Source organism: Mya arenaria, chromosome 8 (assembly GCF_026914265.1).
Source record: "Mya arenaria isolate MELC-2E11 chromosome 8, ASM2691426v1".
Taxonomy (NCBI): domain Eukaryota; kingdom Metazoa; phylum Mollusca; class Bivalvia; order Myida; family Myidae; genus Mya; species Mya arenaria.
The window spans coordinates 40,685,863-40,702,456 of record NC_069129.1 but is presented as its reverse complement, the minus strand read 5'-3'; the positions used below and the strand labels follow the sequence as shown (position 1 = coordinate 40,702,456).

General features: G+C 35.0%; 1 protein-coding gene across 1 annotated transcript; it reads right to left on the bottom strand.

Annotated features, from left to right (window-relative positions):
• Positions 1–2,326: 2,326 nt before the first annotated feature.
• LOC128244773 (TAR DNA-binding protein 43-like) lies at positions 2,327–13,793 on the bottom strand. Its single transcript, XM_052962851.1, has 4 exons — positions 13,130–13,793; positions 9,110–9,273; positions 8,626–8,766; positions 2,327–8,005 (listed from the first exon to the last, which is right to left on the bottom strand). The coding sequence occupies exons 1-4, from the start codon at positions 13,362–13,364 to the stop codon at positions 7,286–7,288; spliced, it is 1,260 nt and encodes a 419-aa protein (XP_052818811.1). The 5' UTR covers positions 13,365–13,793; the 3' UTR covers positions 2,327–7,285.
• Between the last annotated feature and the right edge of the window lie 2,801 nt (positions 13,794–16,594).

The following is a 16,594-nucleotide window of genomic DNA, read 5'->3' as shown; positions in this document are numbered from 1 at the left end:
TGTTTCTCCAAAGGAAGCAATAAATTTTGAACGGGGAAATTATGTACGCGAACAAACGTGAGTTAATACATTGAATCTCTATATATCTCCGATATCTACTTTTACCATCATGTTATCAAGTTATAATGATTATGAAGATAAACAATATACGGATGTAAGTTAAAACATACAAGTTAAAATAATGAAGCGAACACCCATCGAAAGTATGCGATGATTTTACGTTTGAAAGAATATTCGTAGCATTTCTTTAATAGCAATAAAAAAAAGAACTGCGGTATAGGACAGCGCGCTCCACTTTACGCCGCTTTATCAAAGAAATGAATGGGTAAATGATTATTTGTGCTCGTCAAAAAACAATAAAACAGAAAAAGAAAAGGAAAATCAAGGGCTATAATTTGTATTTAAAATAATACGGAGTTATGTAACATAATGGTGTGATGGCTTTGAACAAATGTGTAAAGTATGAAGTCCATTGAACAAATGTTATTTAAGCTCCTAGTTAAAAGCTGCTCTTAAACTTTAACCGAACTTTCTAAGTCGATCAAGGGCAATTAAGGATGGTATGGAGTTTTGTAACGGAATTGTATGATGTTCGACAACAACTGTGTGAATTATGAAGTAAATTCAACGAATTATACGAGTTATTACTGAATTTGATTGATTTGATTGATTACTGAACGGTATTTCTACCATATGAGACGATAGTAGATCACAGTAAATATTTTAGCACTCACCAATCATTTAATATTTTCGCGTTTTTAGCTTGTTAATACACTGCTACAATTTTGTTATCAGTAATTCATATTTTCCATAAATGCTTTATTTAGTCATTAGTTAAAGATGTATCACTCAAAATTTACGTTTTATACAAGTGTATGTATTGATTTTGAAGACGTGTCAATTTAATCACAATTTCTAAGTTGGCCAAGGGCCATAATTTGTGTTAAGAAAAAATATGGAGTTAAGAAACTCAGTTGTGAGATGGCCTTGATCAACTGTATGATGTATGAAATCCATTGAATGAACGGAATTGGAGTCTATATTAAGGATATGGAGTTATGTAACCTACTTGTATGGTGGTCCTGTGTAAAGTGATTAAGTCAATTGAATAAACGGGAGTTGAGTTATAATAGAAAATGCCAGCTTGCCCTAAAACTTTATAGTTTATACGGAAGTCAACGCCGGGGCGAGTTCTATTATTGTCGCAAAATATGCCCGTCGGAGGTTTCAGGACACCGAATTTCGTGAAAAGTAGTGTAAAGCCAAATTTAGAGAGCGGACACTGTAGATACAGCTTTTGCCGATTCAATGGTCATAACTATGGTGTGACTGAGACGACGTGGATGGTTAACACACCCAAACGAGGTATTATACCCATACAACTGACCAAATTTGGTGATGATAAGACAGAGGCTGTTAAAGTTATTGATCGGACAAGACCGATTTTAGGTTAATTATATTACTAAAGGGCAGTTACTCTCATTCAAAAGATATGCTCATACACATTTTGTACCAAGTTATATGGAAATCCATGAATGTATAAGTAAGTTATAACCCGGACAAAAACATATGCACTCTGACATTTAAATGCCTCATATGAGCTTGACCTTTAAGGTATGCTAGGTCAACGTCACTGAACATCGTCTCAATGAGGACAACATCTGTACCAAGTTATATGGTAACCCATCTATGCATAAATAATTTACAGCGTGGATACGAGCATGTGTACTCTGACCTTTAAATGTGTCGTGGGACCTTGACCTTTGAGGTATGGAACCGGAACAAGGTCACTGCATATATTCTCAATGAGGACAACATTTGTACCATGTTCAATGGTAAACCATCAATGCATTAAGCTATAGCGCGAACACGAGCATGTGTACTCTGACCTTTACATCTCGTGTGACCCTGACCTTTGAGGTATGTATCCGGAACAAGGTCACTGCACATCGTCTCATTGAGGACAACATTTGAACCCAGTTATATGGTTATCCATTAATGCATAAGTTACAGCCCAGACACGAAATGTAACGGACAGACAGGCGAACTACGGGCGGACAGACTGATAAACGGACGAAGTGCATTCCTAATTATCCCCTCCCTACACCTGGCGGGGGATATAAGCACATGTTTTGATAATGTTAAGCTGACAACAAAACTTATGCTGCCCCTGTAATACATAATTATTTTACATTATGTGGACAAAGATATTCACTTCCGAACCCTGGTGCGAATGACATTTTCATCAAATTTCATCTATATATATAGTTTAAATACATACATTCATTGCATTTTGCGTTGTACAAAATATGTATGCAAACAACTATTCTGTTTTATTGTTTATTAATAAATCAACCACACCACACGCTAACAACAGAAGGATATACACTGTTTACATAAAGAAGCATTTCTATACAATCCAACACACAGACGTTCTTTAACAAAGTCAGACGAGCAAAACGGTGCAACTTAATGAGAACATGTACGTTTTATAGTAAACTCCAGACCAGTTACTCAAGCTGGATTTCAAATGTCAATGTTTTTGAAAAATAGTTGTGTGCCTTTATTAGAAGTTCAATTTAATAACGTTTAATAACGTTTTTTCCAAAGATTAAAATATTTTTTTTATTTGAAATATGGTGGTCCCATATTTATTTATTAGAAATTATTTTCAATACGAAAATATCAAACTAAATGAATCCTTTTTTGTCCAGGACCAAATTGAAAATGTACATGAAAGTGCACCAATATACTACATTTAAGTACATATAAAATCAGTCCATTCATTTGGTAGATTTTGAAAACTTAATGTTTTAAAAAAGCTTAGGGATACCCCTAATGTTGGTGACAAGCAAGTCTGACTTTGTTGTAGAACAAACTAACACAATAATTATGTACACACATACTTCATAAGAAAACATTGAATTAATGATTATGTCAAAGTATTTAATATTTATCATTAAAATAAGCCCTTAATGTCTAGTTGTTGTTTAAAACAAAGTCTTGTATAACAGAGACAGAAATATCAATCTAAATTGACATTGTTCTTCTCTTTTTAATAAGTCTAACAAAAAAAGAATCTGAAATTCTTGTACCAATGATCATTGACCAATAGATTTGTCGACTTTAATATGCAAGATCATCCAGTAATATCAAGGAGCTCACAAAAAGTTTCTGACATGTTTTTACAACTCACATCAGGCGTTAAACACAAGAAGGCCATATCATCAAGAATCGAGGAGCCGTTTCAAACTTAACTCTTAAAAATTTCTCGTAAGTATGAAAAGTGCCCCTAGGATTCTTAATCATACAGTCCCCAGATTTCCACATCTCGCTCGCTAAACACTTCTCTACATTTGGACACATTCCGATACGTACAGAGTTTTCATTCTTTTAACCAAGTAAAGTCTCTTACTTCTAGTATTCTCATTCTCAAAAATTTAACAACTTTAAAAAATAAACTATATTTCTCAAAACCATGATTAAAAATGAACAAACATCATGGCTTGATCGTAAATCTCTAAAAAATCCTATGAGCAGAAATGACCTTGAAATAAATGTATAATTATGGCAGGACTAGATAGAACTCTGTTTGACAGAATAAAAATATAATAACAGTATCAACAATAAAATAGTATTTCATTCTAAAACAGTTATCAACATGATGCTGCGCTAAATTCATACCGAACGTACTGATTACTTACTAAATACTTGTTCATACTATCAAAAACCAACCATACACAAGAATTGAGCATTAAATTATAGAGACAAAAGTCTCTGGTTAAGCAAAATTAAAATGTTAATTCATCATACTAGGGTTTTATTTTTCAGTTCAACTCCCAACCCTTCTGACAAACCTACATGTACTTAAACCTCTGGCAAAGACAAACAGACTCACTCAAAAATTTCTTACTCACTGCCCGTACAATACATTGCTAAGCTTCACACAAGAGATGCGTCACACAAATGTTCCCTATACCTTCAAACATGGAACCCAAGCCCTTATTTGCCTCTTAAATAAAGGATTAACCCATATAATTCAATGAACCAGTGACATATCCTTCAACTCTATTAACCGAAAAATTGATATGTTTTTCTCATGATTTTGGTTTGTATCTATTTCACAAGGTTTAATATCAAAGATGAAATTATTTTATTAACAGCAGCGCAAAAATTGCTAATATTACAAATTGCAAATTTTAACTATCCGCAGAACATGCACCATCTACTCAGAAAAAGAACTTCATCAATGGTACTTCTGTAAGCAGGAGCCCAACTTAATTCAACGCCATAATACTACAAGATTTATTCTTCATGTATACTTGAGACAAATATTAATATCAAAATACCTGGTAACTCAGGCACACGTTGAATATATATCAGGCTTGGGTGCCGTTTATTGTCCGGTACGAGGTAATTGTTCTCACCTTCACCCCATCTCCCGTACTTATGGTATAACAAGGTCAAGGTCATTTCTGCCCAAATAGTGATCAGTGTAAAACATGTAGGGAATTGTATAGCACTTCGAGTATACTCAATAATGTTGTAACAATGTACATTTATATACAAAATAAAAAAAAAAAACAGGTTGTAAACAAATTGACTTTTACATTTAAATGGCCCAAAAAATATATGACGGCCATATGTACATCGAATTTTGTGACAAGCTCTAGATTATAACGACTAAATCGCTGACTATTATAGAAATATGTGTAGCGGCCATCTTATCAACGACCGTATAGCAAAGTATTGTAAGATAAAAAAGAAATTTGTTCTTGAGCAAGTTCCTGAAATCGAATTTTAATTTTCACTTTCTAATTTAGACCTACTGGAACATTTATAGCATTTCCACCCAAACTATTTGTTTCAAAGCATATGCCAAACAAGAACAACAGATTCAAAGTATAAATTGTATGCTATGCTCGTTGATAAGGACGGACCTACAGGAGTGTGCACAACTACAAGAAACAAGAATTACTGTGATTTTATACAGTGAACACCTGAAGCAATACAACATTTATCTTGTGATCAACATTCCTAAAAAAACTCCATTTATTGCAACATTGCTCAAAAAACTATTTTTATGTTAATCAATCAATTTTTCTAATTTAAAATACTCCATGTCAGAATCAAATATTTTGAAAGCAACAGGAAATCGTAGGAATTAATTTTACACAAAGAACATGGTGAAATGATCATAACAATCATGTGAAAAAGATCTTAACAAACATGTCGAAATGATCATAACGAAATGTCAAAATGATCACAAGGAAATGAAAAATAAGCATTTACAACATATTAAGATTAATTTCTACTTAATATTGTGATATATATTTCTTTATTTTCTCCCTGAATTCCAATCACTAATCGTACTAGTGGGTATTTGGCACAAATAATGAGCTTAGTATAGATTATGCATCTTTATAAAGAGTAAGTCTAAATTGCAGCTTTACTGTGAATACCTCACTCTGTTGTTATAAAAGGAAAAATAAAATAAAGAAAAGCCAAAAATAATCGAGATTTTGCAAGTAACCAAACATTGTCCATAAATGCTCCATTACATTATAATGATCATTTGATTAAGTATTACTGAACACATTGTTTCTGTTGATTTTCACATTGGTTGTATTTGATACAATTCAGAACAATGAGAGATCAATGATTGTATTAAAAATTCTTTCAAACCTTAATTGAATATGCTCAATGCATTGCCCACTGTTTCAAATTAAAACTCGTTACAAGACGACTTTCATTTCTGTTTGACAATAAATGACAGAACATGTTTCTGTAATTTGACCTCATTTTTATGTTTATGATTTCATTCGAAAAATATTTTTTGCTTGAAAGATTATCAATAAAATATTCTTTATATGAACATACTAAAGCAATGCTGGTCGACTTCCCTGAAACCACTTGGGTTTGATCAAAGTTAAGCTTTATTACAAGTCGGCAATACAACAAACAACAAAAGCTCTGAAAAACAGTTAGACTGATTACATCTTGATCTTTAAGGAAAAACACAAATTAGTTATAAAAATGTGTTACACAAGTCAATTTCATCTTCTAAGAGACATTCTACTGTATGCCTATGAAGGTACCGCTTTTTAGCCAAATTAAGCAAATTTGATACATTTAAGACTGTCGATTACCGGATAGCCCTAAAAAGACTATCCATTTACCGAAAGCGCTAAAAAATACAATCCATTTCCGGATGGGGCTAAAAAGACTTTCTTTTTCTGGATAGCTGTAAAGGCTTCCCTTTTCCAAACAGCACAAATGATAATTTTAATATTTTGAATCAGATGCTAACTATCCATGCGAAACTACCCAGTGTTAAGTGTGGCAACAGGCGGTATCGTTAAAAGGACTGTTGAACGCAATTTGGGACAAAATCTATCCACGAGGCATAAAATATCTGGATATAAGTGCAAAATGATATTGAGCAAGTTAAAATTGGGATAAAGAGTAATCACTTAAACAACGATGCCAGAACAGTCAAAATAATTATAAATGCATTTCTCAAACTTCTTAAGACAAGTAACTATAATCTTATGGTCAAACATAATGTCAAAATGCTGTGAACACCATCCCAACACAGGAAGGGCTTAACACAAGGTTTATACACAGAGTTATAACTGTCTTTCGCCCAGTCCTCTTCAGGAAATTTGAATCTTAACAATGTAAAACTTTGGTATAAAACAACAAAGAAAATGAAATGCATAATACTCTGTATATGGACATCAATAAAGCTATTTACAAAATGTATCTTCTACGCTAGTATATGGTACCATAAATTCATTGCACAATAGCAGTAAAATACAAAACTAGTCTAATTGGTATTGAAAATGTCTGGTTTGTGGTAACACATTTACAAAATTGCATCATTCAGTGAACAACAATTTAAAGAAATGAATGAATTTATGGTAAACATAATGAATACTACTCATATTTACAATAACTTCAAAAACTATTCCATTAACTGTTATAAAGCAATAAAAAAGTAGACCATCTTAAACAAAAACAGTGCCTCATTTTTGTAAGTGTTAAAACAAATGTCCCTTACAATATACATAGTGTTTTGTTATAAGAAAATATAGCAGAAACTACAACAAAAGACATTACATGTCTTATATAATTCAATGTCTATACATATGATATGAGACTGAAACCTGTGTCAGCAAATCTAACATAAACGTGACAATTCAGCAATAAAACAATGATAGAGCTAGACTACATATCCAAAATTTTGATATAACAAAACACTAGTATTCACCATACCTAACAACTAACTCCAACCCTGCTGTTGGCGGTTGGATTGAGTCCAGCCCGCATAGCTGCCAGGCTGGGGTTCTGTGGTATGGTGACCCCACCCCCAGGCAGAGCTGCTCTGGGGTGGAGCATACGAGACGTGAACAGGGGCAGCTTGACTTGTGTCTGGTACACTAACGGGAACTCCCGCCTGAGGGGGTGGGGCAACCTGGGGAGGGGGAGGGGCCATATGGGCCCAATTACCAGCCTGACCCTGCAACATGGCCTGAGCAGCAGCCATCATAGCTGAATTGAAAAGATTAAAGCTGACAGCATTCATCTCATGAGGAGGCATGTTGGGTGGAAATGGAATTGGTTTTGGGTACTGGTGGTTATTCTTATGTGGTTGCCAGTTGGTGTGGTGATTCACTAGTTGCGTGTAAGCCCCTGCTGCGCCCTTTTGCACAACTTGACCATTCTGTTGGGCTTTCTTTTCTCCAAACCTATCTGTTCCTTTGGGAGCAGCGTAACTAACATGAACACTTACTCCTTTGACTATATGATCTTCTCCGCAAAGACTGTGAGCAACATCTGGATCGGAGAATGTAACAAAAGCGAATGAGCGGAATGGTTTTGGAATGAAAACGTCCACTACTTCACCAAACTGACAGAAATAATTCTTGAGATCATCTGCTGTGATGTCTTCAGTGCAACGGGCTATAAAGACTTTCCTGCTGATTAGCTTGTGAGCTCCTTCCTGAAAAACAAAATGAAACAATTTTGTTATCATAATAATTTACTGGCATGACATGAGTTTTCACATGCCATTTCCACGGCTGGTTTCATTACAGGCCTTAGTTGTAACAAAATCATAAATCTGGAGGGACACCACAGATGACAAAAAGTTTGTTTTTATTTCATTGACTTTGTGGAAAAAGTTCACTTCACACAAAGCAAAATGATGAAAATATGGCACTTAGATAGTTTCATTTCGCATAAATAAGGCAGGCCACAGTGGGACTCACACTTTTTGAATATTATAAAAAAATAAAACACTGGAGTCAAATTTTCTCTAAAATCAGATTCAACCGAGAACTCTGCACGACTAAAGCATCAGCAGCACTTCAATTACCCAGTACAGTGTGTAACTGTGTGGTTGGACTTGACAAGTATTCACTTAGTGACATTTGGCAGTCCCTTTTATCTATATTTCTTATTAAAACAAAGAATAGAATCATCTCTCTGAATTGCAATTTAGACTTACTCATTCGAGATTCAAGTGAGAACCTCTGGAATTCATGAACTTGAGTTTTTTAACCTTCCAGTCTCCCATACATGTTGAATTATATCTTTTATTATTTTTTGTTAAATTCTTACATTAGAATTGGGAATTGTGACATCGCACCACCTTCCATCAATGTTGTGTCGCACGTTCATACATTTGATCTGGTCTTCGTAGTTACCGAAGCGAATGAAACCATAGCCCTTGGATTGGTTGGTCTTCTGGTCTCGTTTAACCTGACAGTACAGTACATATTAATTTGATAATAGGCAGTTATTATTAACGATTGTTTTTTAAAAAATTGTCAAATTATTTTGAATGAAAACAAGTCCCGAAAAGCTCCAATAGGTACTTTTGCAGTGTATAAACTCTTTCATAAATGATGAAAAACATAATTTCTCTTTGGGTATCAAATCGCATTGGAATAAGTCAAAACGTCCTATTTCATTGGCATGTATATACATACCATTATTACATTATTAACAGTATTACTTTTAGATATCGGGAGTGACTGTCCTTTATTGGTGTGTTTTCTATTCCTAGAATTAAATCTTTAAAGATTTATCACCAAAAACATACCTGAACGAGAAGCAGTTCACCAAACTTTGAGAAGTAATTTCTTAGGTCATCTTCTGTGCTTTTCCAGGGCAGGCCAAGCACAATGAGGTCACTGCATTTCTTCTCTGCTTTCTTCAACTTCTGACTTTCATCTTCCTCTTCATCTTCCTCCTTTTGCTTGGCATCTGAAACAGAAGCTTTACTTTATTTTTTGTATTAATGAGTATGGAATATCATTTCTGATCCTAAAATATTTTGGACCTGCAGTAACTTTGTGGCGGCCTGCACATAATTACAGGACTTCATGTCATGTGTATGTTACAATTTTATTTTATCTTAGGCAAAGACTGCAGCATGCATCTGAAAACGATTTGTTGTAGAAGTTATGTGAGATAAATTTCTCTTTGATTGACAAAATTTCAAATGCAACCATGTGCAGTTGTTAATAAATTATACTGCAGTAGCCTGTCGTGAGGTCATTCTTTCTGTTATTGTTTACAACTGGGGTTTTTTTTGGCGAAAGTTTTTTTCCTGTCTACCTTAATTTTATTTTTTTTGTTTTGCTGGTCAGAACTCACTATAACTTTTTTTTAAAGAACAGTTTTTACTGTAATACAAATTAGTTAATTTAAGTTATTTAATAAGAATAAAATAGATGGAAAGTGTAAGTAATCAACAACTTAGACAAGAAAACTGCGAAGACGGATACTAAAGTATCGAGACCCGAATATTATACCAGCATTGTAGATCTCCATGAATAGAAGCTGGCATGTAAGGGCAATAAAGGGCAATAACTGGTTTGTTTTTATCGTCATTGTTTTTTTTTAATTTCAGAACTTCTTATTGGGAATTTTATTGAAAAATTTGGAAAAAAGAAGATAATCTGCAAATAGGTACATGACCTAGTCCAATTAATTGTATGTTTACAGATTTTTTTTACAATTTTTGATATGGCAAATCCTTCACGTACAAATTGTACCAAAATGGGTAGTTATTCCGACCAGGATTCTGAGTTTAAGCATATTGCGTACATAAAATATCATAAAAACAAGAAATATTACCAGATAATGTTATTTTATATTAGTTCCGTACACAAAAAATAAATACCCAATGAATAATTTTGAGTTTGAAGTCTTTTCTCCATTTCATACTGTGAAAACATAACGGATTATACATGAAGGGCACCTGCAAGGCTGCGGTTCAGTTTTATGACAATTGGAACACTTTGGCCATGGCCAAGTTATTACGATTGTATTTGCGAGGTCTATCTCCCAAGCTTTTCGGAGATGGGCAAGCTATTACGATTGGGTCGAGTTTCTACGCTTGGCATAATTGTTGTCTGTGTCAGTCAAGTTTTGTTTTATTGGAAGGGTAAATCCTGTGTTTTAATGTATTTAATGCTTGTTTTGTGCAAAATATCTTTGCACTTACATGATAATATATGAATATAAACCTTTAATATCTTTTTCAAACACAAAATACTTCTCTAAAACCAATTTCAATATTTTTTAAACCCCCCTGTTTTTGCACAAACCCATTTAGACGTTAGGGATTGGAAGAATCCTGTATAACCAGGGGTGTAGAAATGGGCCGGGAGCTTGTAAAATAACCCGGTTACTTTAGCATCTTCACCCGGCTAATTTTCCCACATCAACAAAAATAAAATCTATTATATTTTGTCATGTTTTTTATGTTTACATCAGTTTAAAACCCTGATTGTTGGTATTGTTTATTTTGGTTTCCCTGCGTTCCGACTACAATACAGCATTAGCTCGATAAGTGACGTCATTAGTCGCATCCCCCTCTGGGATGTTTTTAAGTACCAGGTTTGGGTTTCCCAGCGTTCGGAATACAACATTAGCTCAATCCATGACCTCATTTGTCGCAGCCGTCTCTTGAGATGTTTTGAAGTTTATGATTTGCGAAGCAATGGAGGGTGAAAAAAATCAAAAAAAATCCAGACACATAAAAGCGCCTTCTGTTAGTCCTATTACCATTTACGCAACAGTCCTTTTTGTTACCCGGGTGTAAACAAAATGAAACAAGCTTGCGGTGATGTCACTGCTAAAAATAATCCATTAATTAGATGAATTTTACATGTACGTTGGGTGAAATTTTGTACGCTTTAAAGTAAAACGTTACATGTTTACTTTCTGAGATTCAGAGTGATTCAGTGGCTGAAAGTACCATTGTTAGAGAAGAGATTACATTGTTAGAAAAGAGATTACATATGTTATTAGGAGGGAATTGCTACATTTATGTTAAAGTTCCCTGTTACAAAATAAACATATGCACCAGAAGACTAGAAATTTTGGTTAAAAAAGGCTTAAATTCATCCCACAAGGAGTGTTGTCCCCTTGACCCTAACTAGGGACACCCAGACCCCCCAACCCCGCCTACTTTTGGGATATTCCCTGCTACTTAAATTAATTTCTACACCAATGTGTACAGTGCTCCAGCTAGCCCCTTTTTCAATGGCGCAGCGCCCGTGCCCCTTTTCTTACCGCCCTGCCCCCTTTTTGAGTAGTGCCCTTTTCACAAATGCTCTATTAGCGCCAAGATCGGCAGCCCGTCATAATTGAGACAAATTACGTAATACTTATGAAAATAGTGTTCCCGCTAGGTGTCACCATGCTGCCCCATTGCCGACTGCTTAAAATATGCCATACTGCCCTTTCATCATCCCATATGCCTTGTACAAGTCATATGACAGCTAATTGTGTATTTGTGTAGTGAGCAGACGACCTGTGTATTCATAACCGGTCATCTTTCAATCCGATAATTAGGAAGAGCCAAATAGGGAACATCAGCAGGAGGCGGAGCTATTGAATGCCAGCCAATCAGAATATACATTGAGAACTCGTTCATTCAATGATGAAAGTTCGTAAAATGCGATAGAAAATGTGAGGTGATGCTGAAAAATGTTGTCAAACCCAATTAAATATTATAAAATAATTGTTAATTGTATTGTAAAGACGAGACTCGCCATTTTAAACATTTATTGTTTTGAAGCAGACGGTCACTGCCGCTTTTTTAGTAAATGTTTTGAAAGTTTATTTGTAAAATATTCATGATGAAAATTTCTTTGTAACCCACAAAAATATGTTGATGCTTTATGTAGTGTTTGCCTATCATGTCCACGATCTTGTCAAATTCGCCGAAACCCCAATTTTGTCACAACAAATTTCGGAGTTATTTTATCGATTTTATATGTTTTATAAGTGATTTTTTAAGCAAGGGCAGTGATTTTTATTGTCATTTTATTCTAAAACATCAGCATAACCATATTGAACATTATTTTACCAAAGACAATTAAATAACAGCCAGGCTGAATGTAACATTCGTACCCAATCCTGAACGTACCAAATTAAGATTCGTCCCCTACATATTTGTTTTTTGTGTATTTATTTATTTGATCGCTTCAAATGTTTAACTGTATTTGTTCTTTTCTTCATTTTACATGATGTTTAGGAAAAATATGTGACATTGCACTAAAGACTCCAGTCAAGTACAATCATACTATACCACAGAGAAAAAGACAAATTTTAATTTTGATATTAAAACACTCCGTTCTAAATTTTGAGAGAAAAAAAACATTTTGTTCAAGTCTGAAAATCATGGAAAATGATTTAAATCGAGTATGAAAACAAAACAAATTCTAGGGCTGGACCCCCCCCCCCCAAAAAAAAAACCTTGTGACCGGGGTGGACCCCTCCCACAACCACCCCCAATCGCCCCTTACACGACACATGTAGCTTGCCCTTTTCAAAACTCCACCCTGCCCTTTTTAAATACTGGCTGGAGCACTGGTATAACATGTCTTTTGTTTTAGACTAGTACATGACCAAACATCAGCTTTAAAATTGCATCAAAAAACCTGTACGAGAACATGTATAATCAACCACAATTTTCCAAAAAACATTTTGGCTACAAATTTTCTCAACTATTTTTTCAAAAGTGTGAGTCGAATATTTACAACTTTGACCTGATCCAGGCATAATGAGATGTACATTTTAAATTGTCGTTTAAACAATTGTTTACCTTTCGGGTAAACGACGAGGTAGACACAGGCTTTCCAGGTGTTGTCTGGGGGGTGGAGACGACCGTCACTGAGGCGTATCCCTCGAAAACCACCAGACTGGTTCCTATACTTCAGTCCACAAGCGTTTGGAAACTGGCCTGCTAGCGTGCTGAGGAGCAAAGTTCCGTCTTCTTCACTGGGGATTTCGATCGGTTCTTCATTTTCGTCGTCTGTAACCTGAATATATTGAACCATTATGTCACTATTTCATAGATTAATGGCTAAATCTGAAGATAAAATTACCCAAGAAATTACTTCCGAAACAAAGATGGCGACACGTTGGTGACTGGTTTCAATTATTTGGCCACAAAACGCGAAAGGTATTACAAATTACTACAAACCAGTCGAAATTGAGACGATGCAAAGTAATAGTGCGTCATAAAAGTCGTATCGCTATACGGTTATATTCAACTATTTTTTACCAGTTCCCTGCTTTTATATCAACGTTGTGTTATTGAATAAAAACGCAGAAGAGTGAGATAAGGTTGTTATATCATTTCTATCAAAGACATTGAAATAATTGAGTTTAATTTAAATTTGAAAGATCCATCTGAGCATTCCTTTGTCTAGAAAATGTATTACAACGGAACCGAAGATAATGAAAACACTTTAAAGCTGCACTCTCACAGATTTACCATTTGCACAACTTTTTTTTATTTATCTTGGAATGTGCAATTTTTTGCGTTGATATCTGCAAACCAATGATATAAGGTTGCTGACAAAAAATCAGATCGTAGATTTTCATATTTCCGTTCGAAAATTGATGTTTTATGGCTTAAACCGTTAATAACGGTTTAAGAAAAATGCATAAAACATCAATTTTTGAACTTATATATAAAAATCTGCGATCTGATTTTTTGTCAGCAGTGTTATATAACTGGTTTCCATGGATTTTCGCGAAAATTGGCTCGTTCCAAGACAAAAAATAAAAAAGTTATCAAAACGTCCTATCTGTGAGAGTGCAGCTTTAAGAATTAAAACTATTTTGAACGTGAACTGTTTGCAACAAAACCCTGAAAGTAGGAACAAGTCCCAGTAAACACATGTGTAAATTTTGATTCAATGAGCTAAATGCTGTTGAAAATCCTTTGAACGTTCCGTTCCGGCTGTTCAAAAGCTTTGATGAAGAGACTACAATGCAATCGACGTATTTGTAACGCAAGCTAATGGATACAAGAGCGCGCAAACGGCGACTCATTTGAAGAAGAACGGCATCAACATGGTGAATGATAATACAAACTGGTTTCAAATTTATTCTATTTGGAAAACAAACATGATTTCGTTAACGATATCATTTCAAATGCTACGTCAAAAGTAAGCATACGGAGGAACGTCAAGGCCAATAGAAGTGTGTACGTGATGTGTTGCCCGATATACACCAGCGGGAAAAAAATGTTAGAAACGTTATTGATGTACGCTCACGGATATTGCTGTCATGTACTCACTGTTGAAACCAACATATGTGCCGTCTTTGCGTGCGGCCAAGTGGTTAACGGATGTTCACGTACAGTAGGAGGTCGACGGTTCGAGCCTCACACAGGGTTTGTTACGGTATTTCCGGTTGCCGACCCAGCAGCTATTTCGATAATATGTATCGATCTCCTTCCTATCAGAAATCCGGAATATAGTCTAGGGATCAGGACTAGAGCTGCTCTTCTAAGTGTCTCCTCAAGTTACCGAACAGGCCCCATAATTACGACAGGGGCCACAGCAATATACAGACACTTCTTTTATATGGACAGAGTTAGGACAGTTGTCAGAACACATCTGCAACGTTCAAAGCGTGTAATCATGTGAAAAAAACACGCGTCTTTTTAGGGTCACGAACAGAAAATAGCTTTAAGAGGCGGGAGTTATGACTCGGGCTATACAAGCGTCTTTGTTTATTCAGCGGATTTTACTTTGATTTATATTTGCAAGTACTAGTAAGTCAACAATTTATGCTCAGAACAGCATCCGTTTACATAAGTTTAAACACGCGGTATAGAAAATGCCTGCAGTCTATTCAGACAACAAAACAAAATCATAGCCCCAAAAATGGGCTTCAAAATTATTTGTAACAGAAATATTAATGATATATTAATATAATGGCTATACCGTTTATCGCTGATACAGAAAAACCAAGCATATATTTCAAACGAAAAATATGTAATTCTCAGGGAAAAACGCACTCCCCAAGAACAAGCGAAATGTCCATGGAGACATACATCAGGGTGAAAAATGACATAACAAAATGTTTTATAACCCTATAGATTATTCATGATCGTAAACCCAAATTAATAAACGGGTGCAATCACGTTTCTCTGTGATATTTTAACATGCATATTTACAAGTGCACTGAAGACGTCTGTCAACGCTCGTCAGCGACTTGGTTTGTTTATTTTCAGATGAAAGGGGCATAACTCCAAAAATAGCTCCAGTTACCGACCTTGCTACAATGAACATATTGTCTCCTGCTTTTCTTGTACTTGGTTTCATGGGCAAATCTTCAACGTTTTGAGTAAGCTTAAAAAAATTGCAGGCTCAGGAGAACTACCGCAATGCTAAATTACAATATTAAGATTTCGTTTGTTTGAACAACTTATATACAGGATTACTTGAAGGGTAAAGGAAAAAAATAAGAGTTAGTTTGGCGTATTTTGCATTTGTTCGTCTGGAAGGTAAATGTGGTTTATGTTGAAGTGTTCAAGCCTTTATTGCAGCATGAATAAAAAGAAAAGAAAAAATCCGTCGCGTTTTGTCGTTTTTAAATTTCATTGGAAGTTCAGAAACACGTGATCAAAATTGCCACATGGAGAATCCCTCAAAATGCCGCTTAAAAAGAGATTATCCTTCGCCAGTCCACGCGATTGTTTTGAACTCTTTCAACGGCAAAAAGCAATCGTTTAAACACGAGACGCTGTCATCGACACCAAAGAATATCTTTGTTAAATAGGCTTTCAAAAAGTTGCGTACATACATGAATACTCGTACATATCGTTGAACCATCACAAGCGGGTCAAGGACGCCGGATCAATCGACGAAAACCATAACAATTAAACCGTTGTCAACGGTGTGCTTTTAAAATATACAATGATGTTTAAATCAACCGATTGCTGTTTTTAGTCGAAAATGTACGTGTGGACACGGTTTGTAAATTTACGTTTAGCTAGGTGTGTACCAAAATTGTAAAAATTGCAGCGAAATCGTAAAAACTATTTTGACACAAAATCAACACAGCAAAAATATTGCTGTATACACAACAAAAAATAACGTTCTCTAAGAAAAACCACTTTGTTCAATGGATAACTTAACGGCAATCAACGAAATTATTATGACACGAGTTGTTAGCGGCGTACGAGTTTGAAAGTTTCACTCAACAAACGCAGCAACGTCAAATATTTGGAACTGTTGTTTCAAAATACCGATCCCATTAAAAAACTTCA